This window comes from Aquarana catesbeiana, linkage group LG02 (assembly GCF_042186555.1).
Source record: "Aquarana catesbeiana isolate 2022-GZ linkage group LG02, ASM4218655v1, whole genome shotgun sequence".
Lineage (NCBI taxonomy): Eukaryota > Metazoa > Chordata > Amphibia > Anura > Ranidae > Aquarana > Aquarana catesbeiana.
Window position 1 is genome coordinate 764,860,882 of NC_133325.1, and position 22,864 is coordinate 764,883,745.

The 22,864-nt window shown below is 43.6% G+C and overlaps 1 protein-coding gene across 1 annotated transcript in view; it reads left to right on the forward strand.

Moving 5' to 3' along the window:
* Positions 1-22,864, forward strand: part of LOC141129299 (bromodomain and WD repeat-containing protein 1-like) — a 189,139-nt gene that overhangs the window by 56,765 nt on the left and 109,510 nt on the right. The window contains exons 5-8 of the mRNA XM_073617246.1: positions 1,185-1,335; positions 7,226-7,324; positions 7,412-7,572; positions 9,881-10,102. Coding sequence (XP_073473347.1) covers positions 1,185-1,335; positions 7,226-7,324; positions 7,412-7,572; positions 9,881-10,102 — 633 coding nt within the window. The remainder of the gene's footprint in view (positions 1-1,184; positions 1,336-7,225; positions 7,325-7,411; positions 7,573-9,880; positions 10,103-22,864) is intronic.

Below are 22,864 nucleotides of genomic sequence, written 5' to 3' on the forward strand. Positions count from 1 at the left end.
CACAATTCGTATACCCACCAGGATTCTCTTTGACTGAGGGTCCTAGTACGGTGACTTACCCCTCCAGTGTCTTTTTTTTTTTTTTTTATGTATTTTTCTAAACCCCAAAACTTCCCTAATACTTTTACAATTCTTATTTTAGGCACTTTGCTAAACGTTGCACAGTCCTTTGTGCTGTGTGTTGAAACATGTGATTGTGCTGTGAATGACTGTAGTGCTCCATGTTTAGGTGAAGGGGTTTTTTTTTTAGAAATTGTAATTTTCTGAACTCGATCGGAGGATTTTTTAAAAATTTTTTGCATTAAGGAAAAACTCCAGGCAAAAATGATTTGGGGATCTCCATGACACGTTCCACAGATTTATCCTACTTTACGCCTTTACCATCAAGCAGTCTTCAATGTACATGTATTCAACGTTCCTTAAATCTGAAGGAACTATAGCACATTAGAGGGATCGGTGGCCCTGTGCTTATTTCTGCCATAAGCTAGTTCCCAGTCGGCAATGGAAGATTCAATATTTGTTCTTGCGTGTTCACTTTATCCCATTAAGGACCTTTTCTTTCCCCCTCTTTTAAGGACCAAGGGTGAACATTGTTCTGGCTGTTTTCAGGAGAACATGTTCTAATTCATTTTCTTGCCCTCTGATAAGTCGTTCTGCCTGTCTTCCCTCTCACATGTAAGTGTTTCACTCCAATCAGTTTTTGAAATTCCAAGCAGTCTTGGATTCTCATATTACGCTTCTGGAAACTAAACTCTTTCAGACTGGATATTGATCCTGAGGACCTGTGTGCACCCCGTAGCCTGCTTTCTAAATTTAGGCAAGGGTTAAAGGCATGTAAATCACCAAGCAAGTGCAGGATTAAAGCGGTGTCTTTTACACTTAGTTTTCTCTGGATTTGGAAATTAGAATTGTAGTGGTAATGGCACACTTGCAAAAACGCAGTTGAATACTGTCTGATTTGTTTACACTAACAGTTAATTCTTTGGGTTAAGTTTTTAGGGCCTACCCATATATGTTTGAAAGGTAGAGTAGATAAGCCTAGCAGGGGTTTCCTGAGACTAGAAAGTTATTTCAAGGGTTCCTCTGTTGAAAAGGTTGAGAGAGGCTGACCTATACCATGACCTGGATTATGAGAACCTTTTCAGATAATGTGATTTTTAATTTTTTTTATTTTCTGCTTGCAGGTATCGGCTAACAAGTGTGTAGCGCCAGACCATTTGCTGAAATTATGTCAGAGTTTAACAACGTTTCTTGATAACCACTCTCCAGCAAACCTATCCAGAGCAAGTTCTCTGCTTGGCCTTGTCAAACAGTCAACATTGCGTACAGACAAAGGTATATTACTCCTTAATGAATTCTTTCTTTCTGTTTTAAAGGAACCTCTACCAATCGAAATATGGGAACTTACTTTCTAGACCATGGTTCAGAGATTCCCTTTGCTTGGCTGTGGCTGGTTTAAAGCCCAACTCAATGGGAAAAAAATAAAAAAAATCCATCTTGCAGTGGGACTAAACTGCACTGCAAAGATTAGATGCCTGTTATGTCAAGGGGATTTCAGAGCAGGTTGTATCTCTTACCTTCTACCCTGCACTGGCTCTCTCCTCCTCTACCTCGAAGCTCTGGTCTGTGGGGTGGGGGGGTGGGGCATCATCCTGTACAGCACAGGGATATTAAAGTGATTTTGTAAAGGAATTTTTTTTTATTTAAAAAAAAAAAAAAAAAACATTATTTTACCTGCTCTGTGCAGTGGTTTTGCTCAGAGCAGACAATAGAAAAAGAAAATGCCGCTCCAGGTGAGTGATGGAACCAGGAAGGCTGGGGAATGGTCTCCTCCCAGGGGTGCTAGCCTCGGCCCGCCGGCCGTGCAATATAGATAAAAGGAATGGATGGCTGCACACCGAGGTAATGATGAATCTCTTTATTGTAAAATCCTTAACATGAATAACACCACAGGACAAGCGTACAGGTAGATGCGTTTCACACAGCGACGCTGAGCTTATTCATTTGCACAGAGCAGCCCCAATCCTCCTCTTCTTCGGTTCCCCCCCGGTGCTCTGCCCCCCCCCCCACCGCCCCCCCTGCTGAGTGCCCTCATAGCAAGCCGCACTGGCTCAGGAGCTCCAACCTGTTAACTCCTTCTACACCGATGTCTGTTAGCTTCTTGGACTTAGTGTTCCTAATCCCAGGACCCTGCATTCACTATATCTGGTCTCCCACAGTACACAGAACATGGAAATGCAATTATTTTAGTAAATATAAACTGCTAAATACCTTTTCTTATCAGAAGTATATAGCAGTCTTCTGGCTTCTATCAGTGTCTGGTTAAAGCTTGTAAGAGGAGTTTTCATTCTCCTCTGACTGTCCTATGAGGCTGCATGACCCTTGACCCTCTGTCTGGACAGTGCTGATTGGCCCTGTGCTGATCACATGCACCCTCCCAAGAAAAAAAAACCTCTAGCAATACACTCCAAACTGAGCATGTGCAGAGTGCTTTCAAAGGCTCTGTCTCATCAGGAGATGGATTGGGGACAGTGGAAGAAGGGAAGGATCACAGAAGACAGGATCAACAGACTTTTTACACAGTGCAGAGGATTAACCCCTTAGGTTCCACAGCGAGTATAACAAGCATGCTTTACTGCATATACAGACAAATTTTACTGTTGTGGGTTTAGTAACAACTTTAACTTGGTGTACCTTCACTTTTTAGTAAGTGGCTGAATTCCTGAAAATTAGCTTTAAAAAAAAGTGAAATGGTATTAAGGGATTAATACAAAATTACAAAACGTTTATTGAAGTTCACACTGCTAAAAACAGGCTGGATACTCCCAGACCGCAAGTTCCCCGCTGTGGAAATGACAATGTTGTCAACCCCCTTTTATGTGTCACACATGGTTCCATATCACATGGTTCCAATGCAGTCAGAGTGACACAACAACATATGGTTAAACAGTCATAGAATGGTGCATCAACAAAGCATATCATTATGGAACACCCTTAGGGATGTAGTAAATATAAACCATGCAAGCCATTATGGATGAGCAGAGACTAGAACAAGCAGCTTAAAGTGTTACTAAACCCACAACATTAAAATCAGTCTGTATATGCAGTGTATATATATATATATATATATATATATATATATATATATATATATATATATATATATATATATATATATATATATATATATATATACTCAATGTGAGACCTAAGGGGTTAATCCTCTGCATTGTGTAAAAAGGCTGTTTGATCCTGTCTTCTCTGATCCTCCCCTTCTTCCACTGTCCCCAATCCATCTCCCGATAAAACAGCCTTGGGGCAAGCTGCACATGCTCAGTTTGGTGTGTTACCAGGGAGGATTGTTTTGTTTTGTTTTTTTCCTTGGGAGGGTGCTTGTGATCATAAATATTGATGACATATATTCAATACAAATTAATGTCCATAAGTGAATATGAGGGACCACAGAGAGGTCCTAATAAGTAACAAAATATGATCCAAGTGGAAATTGACAGTCACTGTAATCTTGAACAGGCATCAGAAAATTGAGAGTGACATAGAAAGTCCTCCACCAGAACCACCTGTCTCTTACCGGAAAGATTGGACTCATGCAGGTGTACACCTGACGAGCAAGGCCAATCAGCACTGTCCGGACAGAGGGTCATGGGCCCTGCAGCCTCATAGGACAGTCAGAGTAGAATGAAAACTCCTCCTACAAGATTTAACCAGATACTGGTAGAAGTCACAAGATTGCTATTTACCACTGAGGAGAAAAGATATTTAGCAGTTTATATTTACTAAAATAATTACTTTTCCATGTTCTGTGTACTGTGGGAGACCAGATAGAGTGAATGCAGGCTCCTGGGTTTAGTAACAATTGAACATCTGTATGTAAAGGAAAACCAAACTCTGAGTGGAGCCAAGTTGATACAATGCTGCTTGAAGGCTGAATCAAGTGCACATGCAGCCTACAAGACACACATGTATCCAGTGATGTGCACAGAAGTCCTCTTTCTTTACAAACAACCTGTCAACAATGAATGCAGTTTACTGTGTATCAAGTCATTACTTGGAAACTCTCAGATAAACAGCGCAGCTACACAATGTGCCTGTTCAAATGCTCTTTAGTTTGCTTTCAGACAGCAATGGCAGGATAGATGAACACAAGCCAGCAGGTAAATAAGGTGAAACACACAGCAATAATCAACTTTTCCCAAGGCTTCTGCTGACAAGGCAATGCTGAAGTGCTAAGATAAACTGTCACTGTGTTAAGTTGTATATAAATCACACATGATACCGTTGCTCTCCTCGGTTATCAATGAGAGCTGAACACCACGGGTGATTCTCGTCATCTGTCCAGAGTCCTGCTGGGCTGTGGGTCCAATGTGCTCGCAAAAGAGGAACGTACACCAACCGGTTTAATCTACTTACATGTGGAATCTGTCAGGGTTAAGACAAGGCTAAACCCTGCATGGACAAACCTGTATTTAAAGGGTAACTCCACTTTCATGGGGAAAAAAACTTGCTAAATTAAAAAAAAAAAAAAAAAATATATACAGTATATTGTATTCAATTGCAACACAAGTCATATTGTAATTAAGAGCCTTTTCACCCTGAGGAGTTTTACAAGTGCTTTGGCATTACAAAAGAAAGCTGAAAACTCACGAAAACTGCTTCCCATTAGAATCAATATAAACTTTCACACTGGGCAGTGCGCTAAAACAAAATCTGACATGCAGCATCTTTGGGGCATGTTGTAAAAGCTAAAAAAAAAAAAAAAAGCATCTAAAAAATGCCCCTATCCATTGAAAGGAAAGGAAGTGCCTGAAAAGCGCTTCAAGCGCCTTTAAAATGTTTTTTGAAGAAGTTTTTGAGTCACGTGTTCTTTAAAAAGTGCACCGCAAATGCCTCAGAAGTGCTGCAAAAGCCCTCCAGCGTTTTTTGGACAGTTTAGAAGCACCTCAGTGTGAAAGGACTCTAAATGTTAGTTAAAAATTACCTTTTTCCTTTCAATTCTGCAAAATGCAACATGGCTCCCCCTGGGTATGTAATTTCCTGCTTGTGTGATTTGCTTGTACTGATTTTCCCAGAAGTCTGCACTAAGATACAAATTAGATTTTGAGCATCCCCTGCAACAAAAATTACATTTTTGGTGGAAAACTCTCAAAGGGAAATTGCGTCTGATGGAATGCAGACCTTGCAATTTCCCTCATTAGAGCTTTGCGGGTGAAGCAGCTGATTTATTATAAAAACGCTCCCATACAGATTCACTTTGCACCTGAACACTGGCAACACAGTGATGTCTTCAGAATAATAAACGGTAGGAATCTGCATCAAAGTTTGTTAAAATTTTTGCAATGTACATAGATCACCCAGAGGGGAATTTTTTTTTTTTTTCAACAAAAGGGGAGTTTCTCTTTAACCAGTTCAGCCCCGGAAGATTTGGCTGCTCAATGACCAGGCCATTTTTTGCGATACGGCACAGCGCCGCTTTAACTGACAATTATGCTGTCGTGCAACGTTGTACCCAAACAAAATTGACTTTCTTTTCTTCCCACAAATAGAGATTTCTTTTGGTGGTATTTGATCACCTCTACGGTTTTTATTTTTTGCGCTATAAACAAAAAAAGAGCGACAATTTTGGGAAAAAAAAACAAAAACACTATCTTTTACTTTTTGCTATAATATCCCAAATAAAAAAAAAAAAAAAAATTTTTTCTCAGTTTAGGCTGATATGTATTCTACATTTTTTGGTAAAAAAAATCGCAATAAGTGTTTATTGATTGGTTTGTGCAAAAGATATAGCGTCTACAAACTAGGGAATAGGTTTATGGCATTTTTATTTATTTTTTTACTAGTAATGGCGGTAATCTTTGATTTTTTTTTTTTTTTTTTTTTTTTATCGGGACTGCGATATTGCGGCGGACAAATCGGACACTTTTGACACAGTGCTATAAAAATGCACTGATTACTGTATAAATGACCCTGGCAGGGAAGGGGTTAACTGTGTTCCCTAGGTGTGTTTTCACTGTGGGGGGGATGGGACTGACTAGGGGAAGAGAGATCGGTGTTCATACTTGGTATAAACACACGATCTGTCTCATCTCCCTTGAGCGAACTGGGATGTTTGTGTTTACACACACACACACATCCCCGTTCTCGTTCTGTAACGAGCAATCGCGGGTGCCCGGCGGTGATTTGCGCCCCGCCAGGCACTCGCCTCCAGCAACGTCTTAAAGAGCCGACGTACAGCTATGCTGGCTCGCGCAGGGGAGCCAACCTGCCGCAGTGTAACTGCGGCAGCTGGTCCAGAAGCGGTTAACGATTGCTTGTTAACACCTGCCCGTGTGGGACCTCTGACTGCACTGATTACACTTCCATGCCCAAATGTTGGACACCTTTTCAATGAGGAATTAATGGGGAAAATCAAGTAATTTTCTTTCCTTCCACCCATAGGATGAGATGGGGTACCATTTATTTGACAAAAGGATGCCAACTAGCACTTCAGTTCCCTCACTGTAGGTTCCCTTATATCAGTGGTTCTCAACTCCTGTCCTCAGGACCCACTACACGGCAGGTTTAAAGTATTACCTTGGGGGAGATGCAAACTAGAAGAGCAAATTAAATCACCTGTGATGTATTTCAGTTATTGTGCAAACCTGATCAGTTAGTGGATCCTGAGGACAGGAGTTGAGAACCAATGTCATAGATGGACTGTCTGATGGGGCCTTTGCTAGGCCTACCTTGAACTTCACTTGGGCTGTTCTCCCAGTAGGCTTTAAGTTCCTCTTATAACGGCATTCCTGTAAAGCATATGTCAAGGAAAAACTTTTCAAAAAAGGTTTGTGCATCCCTGGAATTTAATTTTTATACATTCACACTTCCCCATGTTTTATTCCTTTCATCACACTGCAAATACAGAAAAGTAACTGATGTGCCAGAAATAAGCGGGCTCCTTTTTTCCTCTTTTACGTGACAGCACAGTGTATATTGGCTATGAATTCCAAAATAAATGTAAGCTTAGAAAGTTATCAACTCTTACTATTTCTGGCAAAACCAAAAGGTGTTTTTTGCACTTTTAAAAAATAACAGCAGTATATTTAGCAGGCGAAAAAGGCGCAAATGAGAGGTTAATTGTTAGTTTTAACACACTTGAAAGATTATTTTCTAGACACTTTCTCATATGCCTGTATTTTTTTCATACCACATTGTTTTTACTTGTCTTAAGGTCACAGAAATGCTCAGTGGAGTCAGAAGTCATTTGCCACTCTTCAGCGTGGGAGACCACCAGAAGTGCCTGTTACCAGGAGGAATCCTCCATTTGTTGGTATGGCAAAATCCTTTCCATATGTATGCTGCATCTGACAACACCCACTAATCACTCTCACTACTACGTTTTTTGTGTGTTTTTTAGTGGATGTGCATCAGGGGAAACATCTTACCGGGGCCATGCAGTTCGCTTCTGCATTTCCTGTTACCATGTACCAGCAGATAAAGATGCAGAGGAGGATTCTGGGTCATCTCTCTTCTGTCTACTGTGTTGCATTTGACCGAACAGGTCAAAGAATTTTTACTGTAAGTTGGCTAATTCTAAATCCATAAATTAACAATGTTTAAAAAAAATATGTAAAACCCTTCACGCCCAAAACCAAGGTAATTGGGACTTTTATATGTGCCACTGAGAAATCGCACAAAATGTAAAATATCAGTAGTTTTTTAATTTTTTTATTACATCTTTCTAAGACCCCTCTCACACTAGGGCGCATTGCAGGCACTACATCGCTAAAAATAGTGCCTGCAAAGCGCCCTGAAACAGCCGCTGCTGTCTCTCCAATGTGAAAGCCCCGAGGGCTTTTACACTGGAGCGGTGCGCTGGCAGGACGCTGAAAAAAGTCCTGCTAGCAGCATCTTTGGAGCGGTGAAGGCACGGTGTATACACCGCTCCTGCCCATTGAAATCAATGGGGCAGCGCGGCTATACCGCGGGCATAGCGCTGCTGCAGCAGTGCTTTGCAGACGGTTTTAACCCTTTTTCGGCCGCTAGCGGGGGTTAAAACCGCCTCTCTAGCGGCTGAATACCGCTGCTAAAACTACGGTAAAGAGGCGCTAAATATATCGCCGCTTTACCGCCGATGCCCCCACTGCCTCAGTGTGAAAGGGGCCTAAAAGCCTACCTAGAACAAAGGACATACTGTATTAGCATATAACACACACAGGTGTATAACACACACCTGAATTTTAGGAGGGATATTTCAGGAAAAAAAAACTTAAATTTTAATTAAAGAACTTGAAGCAAAATAAGGGTCAGTGCCCAACAATGCAACCTGATGAGTACCCATCAGTGCAGCCCGATCAGTGCCCATCTACAGCCTCACTATTGCCCATCAATGCAGCCTGATCAGTGCACAGGGATTAGAGATGCCGGATTACATAGAGCGAGGAGCTCCCGTTTACTCGGCGGCCACTGTAAAACGAAGTCCTGCCTCCTGGACTGGCTCCTATGATGGAGAGAACACTGGTCCAATGTCGGGACATATGATGTCTATCATAGCCGATCCAGGAGGTGGGACTTCGTATTACAGTGGCTGTCAAGTAAACAGGAGATCCCTGCTCTGTAATCCGGTGGCGCTCAACCCTCCCCGGCAGCCCATGTAAAATATTGGCGTATAACATGCACACATGATTTGCCCTCTATTTTCAGGGGGGAAAAGTGCGTGTTATACGGTAATTAAAAGCACATGGTTCGATGTTTGTACTATGTACAATGTTTAAAGGATAAGGTTAACATTAGTCCCTGTTCCCACCAGTGCGACTTTTCATGCAATTTGATAGTTCCAAATCTCATGACAAGTCTCACTCCATTGCCAGCAATGGAACTTCATATCGCCGCAACTCATTTTCTAACTTCCTGGCCATCAAAATAGTTTTCGGAGCTCATAAGGCCGCCTTCCATGGAAAGTGGAAAAAAAATCTCTTCTCTCCAGCTATCGTGTATTGTTCACTCTTTTTAAACTCCATGTGGCACAGATCTAACAAGTAAGGCCGACACATCCTCCCAAGGTGGAAATGGACCCTATCCTGTGGACTACACCAAGCGTTGGCAGGGCCCTAATTTTGCCACCAGCAACGATCATGCTGGCTGTGGGCCCCTCCTGTAACAGGGAAGAGATGGGGTGCAATTTATTTGACACAATAGCACTTCAGTTCCCTCACTGTAGGTTCCCTTAGATGGGCTCTCTGATGGGGCCTATGCTGGGCTTTACTCTGAAGGGCGTTCTTCATTTGGGCGGTTCTTCCAGACCCAGATTATAAAGGGAGAGGCTAGGCCCACCCATGGTACCCACCCAGGGAGGGGTTTCTCTAAAAGGGGTGTGAACGCGTCCCTTGTTTGGCATATGTGCACTCGGCACAGTTGATTGGCTCTTTGTGCTAACTATCTCCTAGTTTGAGCTCTGCTGCACAGTGACTGCAGGAGGCTGTTATTTGCACCACTAAATTTAAAACATGTTTTAGTATTCTCGGTTGCATTTAAAATGTGAGTCCTACTCCACACTGTAAAAACACTACAGTACTTTATCTGCATCCAGTTAGGTGCATTGCAGATAGACTTGTCCTGTTTAGTTGGTTTTGTATTCTTTAAAATAGGTTAGCAGTACCTTTTTGCAGATGGGTTATAAATCACAAGTTGTCGTTGTTTTTTTTTTTTTTTTTTTTTTTTTTTTTTTCCATAGCTAGTACTCATGTAGAATAAAGTTGGCAGTACACTTTGCAAATGCAATGAAAGTGGATTTGTTTCTCCCACATATATTTGAAAACTTATGCTGTAAAGATCTCTAAATACGGTTTTAGATTATTAGACTGTTTTGCCATCTTTGTCTTTATAGGGCTCAGATGACTGCTTGGTGAAGATCTGGTCAGCACTTGATGGCCGGCTGCTAGCTACACTAAGAGGTCACTCAGCTGAGATCTCGGAACTTACTGTGAACTATGAAAACACTCTGATTGCTGCTGCAAGCTGTGAAAAGATTATCAGAGTTTGGTCACTAAGAACTTGTGCCCCTGTGGCTGTGCTGCAAGGTCACTCTGTGTCTGTAACCTCTTTACTTGTAAGTATCTAAATGTTTGTGAATCACCTAGAAAATCTTGGGCCCACATGCACCGACAAACCGATTTTTGTTTCAATGTTTTCTCCTTTCACACTGGGGCGTTTTTCAGTCGCTTTTGGGCTAAAAAGCGCCTGAAAAACACCTCCCCTGCAGCCTGTGTGAAAGCCTGAGTGCTTTCACACTGAGGTGATGCGCTGGAAGGACGTTAAAGTCCTGCAAGCAGCATCTTTGGAGCGGTGTATACACCTCTCCGCCACTACTTCTGCCCATTGAAATGAAAAGGCACTGCTGCTGAAGCGCCTGCAAATCGATGTGGCAGCGGCGCTACACGGGGCATTTAACCCCTTCATCGGCCGCTAGTGGGGGTTAAAAGTGCCCTGCTAGCGGCCAAATAGTGGCCAAATAGCGCAGCTAATATGACAGTAAAGCGCCGCTAAAACTAGTGGTGTTTTTACCGTCAACGCCCACCCGCTCCAATGTGAAAGCCTTTGTTACCCTAAAGAAAAAAAAGATTCTGTTCCCTTTTAAAACGTGTTATACAGCACAGTGCTTGTGCTGTGTAATTTGGCCCCTTGTATCATATAAAATACCTGGCTCATCCTGCCTGGTTCTGCCCTCCACCCTGTAAACTGACCACAGTTTATCATGGCTGGTGTCAGCTCGTGGTAGTGCCCGTCCCTTCCCCTCCAGCTGCTATAATACATGTTTATATGTATACGATCCCCTGTGTTTAATAAGGTTATGTGCCCCAGTGTCTGTGTTTTAGAGAAAAAAAACGGTTTCTAACTTTTATATCAGAGCGTCTCATGACTCCTATCTGCTCTCCTCCCCTCCTCCCTGGCTGACGTCAGCTGGAGTTCTTGGCCCCTCCCGCTGTAGTTGTCAGCCCTGGAGAGGAAAGAGCCAAGGAGTTAACTGAGCACCGGGAGACATAAGGTAGAAATTGTCAGATTTTTTTTTATATAACATTGACACTGGGGCACATAGCGTGTTAAACACAGGGATTGTATGCTATTAAACAAGTGGCTTTACAACCACCTGCGACTTGGGACAGCAAAGTCGCATGACACGTCATACCCCATGATTTCCAATGAGTACCATTCATATCTGTACGACTTCAAAGTAGCCCCTGCACTACTTTGGTCCAACTTTGATGCGACTTGAGGTCCATAGACCTCAAGATTACACAGGCATTGCTTCAAATCGCGTCAAAATTGCACGACTTTCAGGTCACACAAGTGTAACCGGGACCTTAATATGGCATCGCCAGTTCCCCCATGGTCATGGTTAACTTCTTAATAGAGAACGATAATCTGGAAAAAGAAAAGGGGGGGGGATTGGGAAAGACCCTTGATACTTAATACGGGAGGTTTAGGGCAGTGTAATTGAGAGTGAAGTAATGCAATGAAATTTAAAACAAATTTTATTGCAAATATGCATTTAAAAGAGCTCATGGGTCAGAAACAACCATTACAAATTTTCAACCATAAAATACAGTCATCATAAAACAACAAACAGGCATTGAATAATTAAAAGTAGTTGATGCCCATAGTGTAAAGTGGTTTATTCCAACGTGTTTCCCAGACCATTGCTGCTTCATCAAACTATGTAGACAACTGAAAAAATTGTTTAACAATACATTTTATTACATTGTACATACGGGTATCACCATGCATGTAATATGGAGACTTACCATCTAGACTTTTTAGCCAAGCTTGCGTAATTCGCTGCCATCCGAGGGGACGACCCAAATAACGCACCAACCGACCTCCACCAACGAAGGACAGGGGGGGGTGGCACAACGGTTATGTGACCACCCAGGGAGGAAAGCAGAGGCCCCTGACCAGCCACACCACAGCAACTGCAAAAGTGGAATATCCTCACTAGACTGAAACCACTTAACTTGCCCCACCACTAATAGAGAAGGCACAGGTGTGTGCCATAAACATGCTGTCACCCCACAAGCCCTAGTCCACTATAAGATCCATACTAAATCACCCCCAGTCATAATATATTCACATACAGTGCTTGTACACTGCTGTAGTGACCACATGAGTACCACAGCTGTCCTGCTTTGTTGTATGCTCCCATTTCTCAAAGTACCTACAGTAATACATTTCTACCTCGGGTAGTATTTGTGCCGCCTTTGGATAGCACTGGATGTAAACTTTATTCCTTAATTAACTTTTAAAGTTTTGTGTTTTTTTCCCCTTTTTTGCAACTATATGTTGGTAATGGCAAAAATGATTGCAAAGATTTAAGGAGACACATTTCAGGCATTCCATGCATTATCAAACTTGCTAGATGTTTTGTGTTTGAAACAATACAAAGTGTCTTCAGCAATATGAGAAAAATGTCAAGTTTGCCTGCCTGTAATCATTTGAAGATATTTAAAAGAAACATGGTTACAAATGGCACAGTGTGATCTTGGCAGAAATTGTAGAAATTTGAAAGCACAAAAATTGGACTTTAAAGGCACCAATTATACAAAAAATAAAGTAAATTGTATTACATGTATATTACAAACACATGTTAAAAAATACTGCCCAATGCAATGATGACTAAACCTCTTCAATGTGAATCATACACATCAAAAACATGTCAAAATAAGACCTATAAATGTATACTGAATAATAACATGAATTGCTAGCTCTACATGTTTCGCGAGAACGCTTCTTCAGAAGCTGAGTAATTTTTAAGAGAGGAAAAGAGGCAGTCAATAATTTTAATGGCGTACAATCAATAAAAAATATTTGTCTGAAGGAATCAATGTGCCCCCCATGGCAGCAGTCTGAACAGGATCAGATACAGGGCATGCAAGTAGTGCAATGGACAACATGTGGGGGCGTGCCTAGTAGGAGTGGCAGGAAAGTATCTTGAGATAGGTATACCATGCAACAACATACAGTGCAATCAAGCACTAAATGTGGGTATATCCAATATAACCGTGAATAATATAAACGGCCAACACCCCCCATGTATCAGAGACCTGTGCTGATATATCCGAAGAGAGTATGTAAAATATAAGTCACTAGTAGTACCTTTTATATGCAGTATAGATGACTAAACTTCGATTTGTTAGTAGTAATAAAAAGGCATATAGCAGCCTAGAGAATATTAGGCAGCAAAAGGACTACCTATAAAAAGTATGAGTATATAATCACTATAGAAAAAGATCTGTTGAATTCCAACAGTATGCAGGGTCTGTAGAAATGTAAAGGGTGAGGAGCACACCATTATTAAAAGCATAATGGTCTCACCTAGAGCTTGGGTAGTAATTTGTATGACACAAGCCAGGTGGTGGGGCAATACAGATATTGAATCCAAATTTCTTAAAAAGGAAGAGGATGTAACAAGATGGTAAAGGTTTATACTTAAACCGCAACCAAAGCCAGCAGGCTTGGTATGTGTGGCATCTAAAACAGAGCAATGAAATTAGTACAGCAGAGAAGAAAAAGGCAATCACTAGGTTCAAGTTGGAGTATAAGACAAAAAGGTATTGTACCATCTGTAATCAATTGGCAGGCAAACAGGTCCAAGCATGCAGGTGGTAGGTAGGGTGTGTTGGCCGTGATATAGGGCTGAATAGACAGCCCTATATACACATCCCAATCAGGTGTGTGGTGATGACTTCTGCATCACCTGACTCGGCCGGAGTTGTGTGTGCGCGCACCGTCGCCGTGATCGCACATGCACAGTACAAAGAGCACCGCAACAGGCGCGACCACAGCCGCGGGAGCGTCACACACGTGCCAGGCAGGCACATGGAAGCTACTTTCGCATCACCTGACTAGATCGGGGACGCCTGCGCGAGCATCGCCGCCACGCTCGCGCATGAGCAGCACAATACAGTGTGATCTTGGCATTAAATGAATACATGCTCCTAAACTTTGTGCAAAGCAGTATTAAACCCAAAACCAAAAATGTATTATATTGCAGCTTAGCTATCATTAGAAATGGTGGCTGCATTTGTTTTCTTTTTTTCCTTCTCTGTTTTACCCTGGTGATCTGCCCAGTAACACCTCCTGTATTAGAATGCCCCCACTCTGGATGAAGAAGCACAAGGGGCAGATTTGGAAAGCAACATTGTCCGTCTGGGGGAGGGTGTGTATGTTAGAACTACTTGCAGATTTAAATACAGTAGCAAATTGAAGCTCAACTCTAGCTAATACTTTATAAGCAGGTACAGCAAACCGTTTTTTTCCTTTTGGGATAAAGGTTTTACATAAAATCTGATCATCAGTCTTAAATGGTCTGTCTCATACCTATGACTGCAAGAGAGCCTTCCTGTTAAAAAACAGACTTACTGGCTGGATCACCAGATGAAAATAGAGGAAGGCCTAAAAAAGGAAACTAATATATTCATCACATGTAAGAATTGGTAAGCTGCAATATAAATGTTTGGGTTTAATAATGCTATAAAACCAATATTTTTAAGTTATAATTACACTCTCAGCAATCAGCTAAGTATACAGTTGTAATATCTACCTTTTTTTCCTCCTAATAACTTGTAATTTTGTTTTGCCAGTCTTATGATTCACATGCCTCTGCCACATCACACAGCCAAGGACATTACTCTATTTCAGTGTTTCTCAACTCCAGTCCTCAAGGCGCCCTAACAAGGTCATGTTTTCAGGCTCCTCATTATTTTGTACAGGTGATTTGATCAGTTTCACTGCCTTAGTTATTACCACAGTCGTTTCATCTGAGGGAAATCCTGAAAACATGACCTGTTGGGGCGCCTTGAGGACTTAAGTTGAGAAACACCGCTCTTTTATGATTCTGCTTCTCCCCTCTCCTCGTTGGTCAGAGTCGATGAGACTGATTCTTTGTCCAGTGAGGTTGCTTGAGGTGACACAGGAATCTGCACTGCGGAGCAAAGTAATAGGTGTGTCACCTGCTGTTGGTGCAGTGTGGAGGTAGTGTATAAATGACAAAATCCACTCTCAATAGGATTATTTTGTCAGGTAAGCCTGTTCATATATTTTGGTCCATTGACCTTGAGTTCAGCTTTCAATAATCGCCAGGAAGCATCATTACTGCATTGGTAACAGTGCATTCCATCTCTGCCCTTCATTCTGATATTGGGTCCTGCCGTGTTTCTTTTGGAAAGCAATTAAGAACCGTGTGCATTTGCCCAGCACCTTGATTTTCATGTGAACGCATACATCCCAATTTGTAGCCTCTCCAACCTCCCACAACTTCTGTCAAGAAAAGAAGGGTCTATAATTTTTATCATAGGTGTATTTTCTAAATGATGGAGACAGAATATCAACCAAAAATCAAGAAAAAACACGTGATACAAATGTTATTACAGTTCAGTGAGTAAAATAAGTATTAAAATCCCCAAGAAAAACATGACTTCGTACATGGAGAAACCCTTGTTGGCAAACAGAGGTAAGACGTTTCTTGTAGTTGGTTACCAGGTTTGCACACATATCAGGAGGGATTTTGGTCCACTCTTCTTTACAAATTTTTTCTAAATCCTTAAGGTTTCTTGGCTGTCGCTTGGCAACTCAAAAGTTTCAGCTTCCTCTAGGATTAAGGTCTGGAGACTGGCTAGGCCACTCCATGACCTTAATGCTTCTTCTTGAGCCACTCCTTTTTTTGCCTTGGTATGTTTTGGGTCATTGTCATGCTGGAAGACCCATCCACGACCCATCTTCAGTGTTCTGGCTCAGGGAAGAAGGTTCTCATCCAAGATTTTGATTTGATTTTTGATATGGGATTTGTACTGCGCAGAATGCGCTCCGTTAGGTCCCTCAAAGTGGCAAAGTCAGCCTGTACCTTTAGCACAGAAACAGCCCCAAAGCATAATGTTTCCACCTCAGTGCTTGACTGTAGGGATGGTGTCCTTAGGGTCATAGTCAGCATTTTTCTTCCTCCAAAGATGGCGAGTTGAGTTAATTCCAAAGAGCTATATTTTGGTTTCATCTGACAACAGCACTTTCTCCCATTCCTTCTCTGAATCATTTAGCAAACTTCAGACGGGGCTCGTACATGTGCCTTCTTAAGGAGGGGACTATGCGGGTGCTGCAGGATTTCAATACATGGCGGCGTATTGTGTTACCAATGGTTTGTTTGGTGACTCTGGTCCCAACTGCCTTAAGATCATTCACAAGCTCCTCCCTTGTCCTGGGCTGATCCCTCACTTTTCTCGTGATCATCCTTACCCCATGAGGCGAAATCTTGCATGGAGCTCCAGACCAAGGACGATTTTTTTTTTTTTTTTATTTGTTCCTTTTGCAAATAATCGCTCCAACAGTTCTCCTTCTCACCAAGCTTCTTGCTGATGGTCTTGTAGCCCATTCCAGCCTTGTGCAGGTTTACAATCTTGTTCCTGATGTCCTTTGACAGCTCTTTGGTCTTGCCCATGATGGTGAGGTTTGAATGGAAGAAAGCAATTCTGTGGACAGGTGTCTTTTTTTTTTTTTTTTATACACATAACGGGTTGTCGTTAGGAGCACCTTCTTAAATTGACAGGACTAATCTGTGTACCAGATGAGCACATACTGGAGCCAGAATTATTGTTGGTTGGTAGGGGATCAAATACTTATTTTACTCAATGTATAACATTTGCATCATGTTTTTTTCTGGATTTTTGGTTTGTTATTCTGTCTCTATCATTTAAAATACACCTATGATGGTTATAGACACTTCATTTCTTTGTAAATGGGCAAACTTACAAAATCTGCAAGGGGATCAAATAATAATTTTCGGGAGCGCATGCGCGGATTCTCCAGAGATGGCCGCTTAGCCACGGAGCTCCGCATCATCCCGATCCTCTGAGACCCGCCACAGCCGACAGAGCCCTCGGACCGGGCCGGTTCCACAGCGGTTCGCTCGGGGAGACTCCCGGGAACACCCGGATGAACGGGTGTAACGCTAGAAGGAGCCTTTTTAAACAGCTAGAGGAGACATCCCTCCTGTCAGGCCGGTCCAAGATGGCGGCCGCGACCCCACGCACACAGGGTCTGATTCAAGAGCCAGAGAACTCCATCGCAGACCAGAATGAGGGGACAGCCTCTATTTCTGGACTAGGGATGGCCACAGTGGATTCACACTCCATGCCCCCGGTCTCACTAGCCTCCACTGAATCCCTGATAGGGAGAGCCATGGGGGATTTCCACCCCACCCCCCTAAACGACATGCTGTGCAGCCCTGATCATGCTGGGATAGAGAGACGTACACCTTATCCACCCCCTACAGATCTCCCAGCATTAATGGAGGCGTTTTCTACAATGCTGGCCAGAGGACTCGCTCAGACAGCTTCTCAAATCACTACTGCCATACAGGCAGACCTCCAACACCTAGGCCTGAGAATTGAACAAATTGAGCAGAAAACAGACCAGTCAGCGGCCAGGATCAATCAGAATACAGCCAGAATCCAGGACATACAAGACCAACTTGATGTGGCCCTCTTTAAGATTTAGGATCCGAGGCCTCCCTGAATCTATAAAGGAAATCCAGCCGGCGGTTCACATTCTCCTCAAGAAGCTTATCCCGGATATCCCTGATCACAAACTGGAGCTGGACAGAGCACACAGAGCACTTCAGCCGCCGAGGAAAGATGGGCTCCCCAGGGATATTATCGTGAAGCCCCACTATTACTCGGTGAAAGAAGACGTGATGAAAGCTGCATGGACGAACACCAAGCTCACTATTAGAGAGCATCAAATACAGATTTTTGCGGACCTTTCCCCCCCTCACGGTCCAAAAACGACGGTCCCTTAAACCGTTGCTACTAATACTATCTCAAAAAGAAATTACCTACAGGTGGGCCTTCCCCTTTCGCCTGAACTTTTCTTTCCAGAATAAACCCTATGGCTTTTAATCCTTCACTGAAGGTGAGCGACTTCTGATTCAACTAGGCCTCATTTCCCAGGAGATGACACCCCAGTTCACAGGACAAGGATCCTCATCAGTCAAGAGACCGTCTCCTCCTAGCCCAATTTCGCCAGTCTGGCAGAAACAACAAGTCAAGAGGTCCAGGGACGGACGACCCCCTTAAAGACCCGACTGAAGACAACTGTGATTTCCCTTTGACCAGCTCCCGCTGAAACTGAACCGTCGGATCCACAGAAGATCCCACCTGAGCCTTTGGCAATGGTTACCCCCTTGTTATTTTCATTTTGGTTCCCCCCCCCCCTCCTTTTTGACACTTAGTGGCACGGCTTACGCAATTTATACATAAGCTGCAATTCTTTTATATTTGTTTACCGATTTTCCGGGACACTTTTATGGTTTGACGGAGGGAGGAGACTGGGGGGATTTTGGGGGTCCCTGGGAGGTATGGCTCCTAGGTAACCCTATAGAAACCTTCCGTACCATTGTTATAAAGTACTAACTCCTCGCCCCCCCTCTTCCCCCCTCTTTGTTTTTTTGCGGTTTACTTCACAGATCATACTGTTTATGTGCTAGAAGGCCTGTGCCCCGCTAGAGGCTAGATAAGAAAATATTAAATGTTTTTAGGGCGGGCGGATCGGAATGGCTGCCATACGCTTCAACCAGTTTTCGTGAGGATGCTACAAGCCTCTCGGAAACGTTCTAAAATTTCCAGGGCGGAAGAAAGTCACGCCCCCCTGGACTTGGGGGATGAGGGCGGCAACACCTTCTCCCCTAGTATTACCCAATATAACGATATGTACAAGACTTACTTAACATGCTCTTTTTTCTCTGTCCTATTCCTCCTCTTCCACCCCCATTCTCTCTCCCACTTAACAGGTCACCTCAGATTCACGATCAACCAGGGGAGGTCCCGGCGACGACTCTCAGGCTCAAGGCGGCAGAAACCTTCCCAACATACTATCCATCCTGACCACCAGGGGTAATCTTCAATTTTCCTTACAGTGCCCCCACCTCTTTGATCCATGACAGAGCCCGCTAAGGTACCGTGTAAAATGCTGATCCTTTCTCACAACGCCCAAGGGCTAAACTCCCCCATCAAAAGGCGGAAACTATTCCACCAATACCACAGCCTGAAAGCGGATGTCATCTTCATTCAGGAGACACATTTCCCCTCCTCGTATACTCCGACCTTTCGTCACCAAAAGTTCCCACACTTCTACTTGGCTAATGCTGAGAGCAAAACCAGAGGGGTGGCGATAGGCTTCTCCAGAGGAATTAACTACTCAATCTCTGAGGTTGTCAGGGATCCAGATGGCCGATACTTGATGACCACAGGCACAATAGACGGAGAGGCATACACCTTCCTCTCTTATTACGCCCCCAACAAGGGTCAAGGGAAATTCTTTGAGGTCATGTTTTCTAAATTGAGCCCACTCTTTCAGGGAAAGGTGGTTATAGGTGGGGACTCGAACATCTCCTTTGATACGGTCCTTGATAAATCCTGTGCACGAGGATCCGTGGCCAGACGCCCCCCTAGGCAGAGTCTCAAAATTGCTAAACAACTAAACGCACTAGGGTTGGTGGACATCTGGAGAGAGCTCAATCCGCGAACTAAAGATTACACCCACTATTCAGCCCCACACCAGACCTATGCCAGGATAGATCACATCTTTTTACCAGCTATCTCAATCCCCCTTGCAATACAGTCCCGAATTAAGGACACCTCACTATCAGATCACTCTATAATGTCCTTGACAATGGAATGTAAACAGGGAGTACGACAAACCTACAAGTGGAGACTAAATGAATCTTTATTGAGCAACCCAGTACACTGCTCGCTGCTAGAGACATCGATTAAGGAGTATTTCCACACTAATGACACAGGATCGGTCTCACCCTCGATGCTTTGGGCGGCACATAAATCGGTGGTGAGGGGGAGTCTGATCCAATTAGCCTCTAAACTGAAACGGGAGAGAAAGGCTGATACCCAAAAACTCATGGACACCTTCCTGGCTGCTAGTAAGGCACACAAACGCAGCCCGACGTCGGAATCACTCTCCAAACTAGATTCGGCCCGCGTCCAACTGAACCTGGCCCTGACCACTTCTGCCGAAAAACATCTCTGTTGGACAGGAGCCAGGTTCTATTATCAATCTAATAAAATAGGGACCAAGCTGGCGACTAGATTGTGTCCCAAGGCACGGCCCATCTCTATCCCAAAAATCCGAACAGCCACTGGGGATCTAACCCAGAACCCCATTCACATCATTAACACCTTCCATACCTTTTACCAAAATCTATATACAAACAGTTACCCTCCCTCGCCTTCCAACATAGAGGCCTTCCTGAAAGACCTCCCAATACCTAAACTTATTGAAAACCATAGAGAGCTCCTAGACGAGACCTTTTCTGAAGCAGAGGTTATTGACGTTATCAAATCACTTAAACAAGGCTCAGCTCCAGGCCCTGATGGCTTCTCTAGCGGTTATTACAAAAAGTTTAGCCCCCTGCTGGCCCCCTACCTGACACGATTCTTTAACTCACTACGGGATGGAGCCCCCCTGGACAGAGACCGCAACGTGGCCTTTATCTCAGTAATCCCAATACCAGGAAAGGACCCCAGTGAGGTCGGTAACTACCGCCCTATCTCGCTTATAAACAAAGATATCAAAATCATGACAAAAATGTTGGCTACCAGATTGTCTAGTCTCGTAGCGCAGTATATAAGCAAAGACCAGGTGGGCTTCATCCCGGGGAGGCAGGGACCTGATCAGGTGCAAAGAGCTATAGATATAATTTCCCTATTGAAATCCCAATGGGATGGAGGCCCTCCACAAGCTGGGATGCTACTCTCGATAGACCTGGAGAAGGCCTTCGACTCTGTAGCTTGGCCTTACCTGTTTGAGATTCTAGAGAGATGGGGATTTGGCCCCCATTTTATGGGGACCATTCGCTCACTCTATTCTACCCCCAATGCGCAAGTCAGACTTAGGGGTCACTACTCAGAAAGCATAAATATTAGAAAAGGCACCAGACAGGGTTGTCCCCTTTCCTCACTGATCTTCGCTATCGCCATTGAATCCTTAGCCATAGCCATCAGATCAAATCCAGACATCAAGGGGGTCTCAGGCGGTTCCCAAGAACATAGCTGCGCATTATTTGCGGATGATATGTTATTATTCATAACATCTCCCCTGGTATCCATTCCTGTCCTCCTTAAAACGTTCCAACAATTCAGCAAAGTCTCTGGCCTCTCCATCAATACCAAAAAGTCACTAGCGCTCAACATTTCGATCCCTCCACCTCTTCTAAATCAACTAAAACACAATCTACCCTTTACCTGGGCCTCCACTTCAATATCGTACTTAGGGATTACTCTTACAGATGATATTTATAAACTTTACAAAGCTAACTATCCTCCGATGTTTCGGAAATTGGAGAATGACCTCAAAACCTGGGCTAGAAGTGATCTATCCTGGCTGGGCAGGATAAACGCGGTAAAGATGACCCTGATGCCACGGATTCTATACCTGTTCCGGTCCCTGCCAATTCCCGTTCCCAAAAAGGACATTGATAAATTCCAATCTAAAATAGTGGCCTTCGTCTGGGGTAAGAGGGGTCACCGTCTTTCTAGAGATATCCTTTTCAGGCATAATAATCAGGGGGGGCTGGGCCTACCGAATATAGGGTGGTATTATCAGGCGGCGCAACTAGTGCAGCTATCTATAGCATACGGGGTCCGAAGCCTGACTGGCTTGCAATAGAGAGACATGCGGTTCCCAATCACACAATAGATTACCTTCTGTGGTGCTCGCCAAAATTAAGACCCCCAATACTAGCCCCTACCCTCTCCCATTCAGTATCCCTGGCACACGTTCTACACAAACAAACCTCCTTAATCTCTACCTTAAAACCTCTTTCTCATCTATTCCATAACCCAAACTTCCAACCGGGGATGAATATTCAAGCCTTTAAATGGTGGTTGAATAAAGGCTTATTCAGAATAGGGCACTTCTATACCTCATCGGGCCCTATCTCCCTAGGAGATTGCCTAAGCAAACTCGAGATGCCCGACAGGGAGCGGTTTCGTTTCTTCCAGATTAGGCATTTCCTCCACTCCCTATGGCCGGATAAATCGCCCCCAACCCCACCAACTATGAACAGTGGTGCTATAATCTCATGGATCAGAAAGGTGGTATTTCACTTATTTACGCCTCATTAGCACTGAACAAGACGAAGCCTGCCTATGCCCGAGCCTGGGAGTCTGACCTGGACCTCCATCTGGATTCGGAGGTTTGGTTCTACTCCTTCAGACGCTCCTACAAAGGTATTATGAACACAGGCTTAGTGGAAGCAAACATCAAATTACTCACTAGGTGGTACCATGTCCCCACAAGACTAGCGAAGATTTATCCAGATGCTTCCCCTCTGTTTCAGGGGTTGCGGTCACTTGGGTACCATCCATCATATTTGGTGGACGTGTCCGCGGGTTCTGGAATCATTTCTTTGCTCTTGTTCGCAAAGTCACTAAAACACCGATCCCCCAAGACCCTAAAATAGCGCTGCTGAACCTTAGAATCAACAACATTCACAAACATATGCAAGCTTTAATCTTCTTTGTTTCTGGGAGCCAAAATATCTCTAGCAAGGGCCTGGAAGAAACCCAGGGTCTCTATCCAAGCGACAAAACGCAAGATCTCATGGATAATGACCCAGGAACAGATGACGGCAACGCTCCTAGACAGGACCCAAAAGTTTGTAGCCATATGGGAACCTTGTGCGGATTACACTAGGGTATCATTGTATCCTGGTCATATATCGCCATAATCTGCCTGTCCACTAGAGGTGACCTCCACAGTCCCCCCTCCCTTCTTCCCCCCCACTCTTTCTATTCCTCTCTTTTTCTCTTGTCTG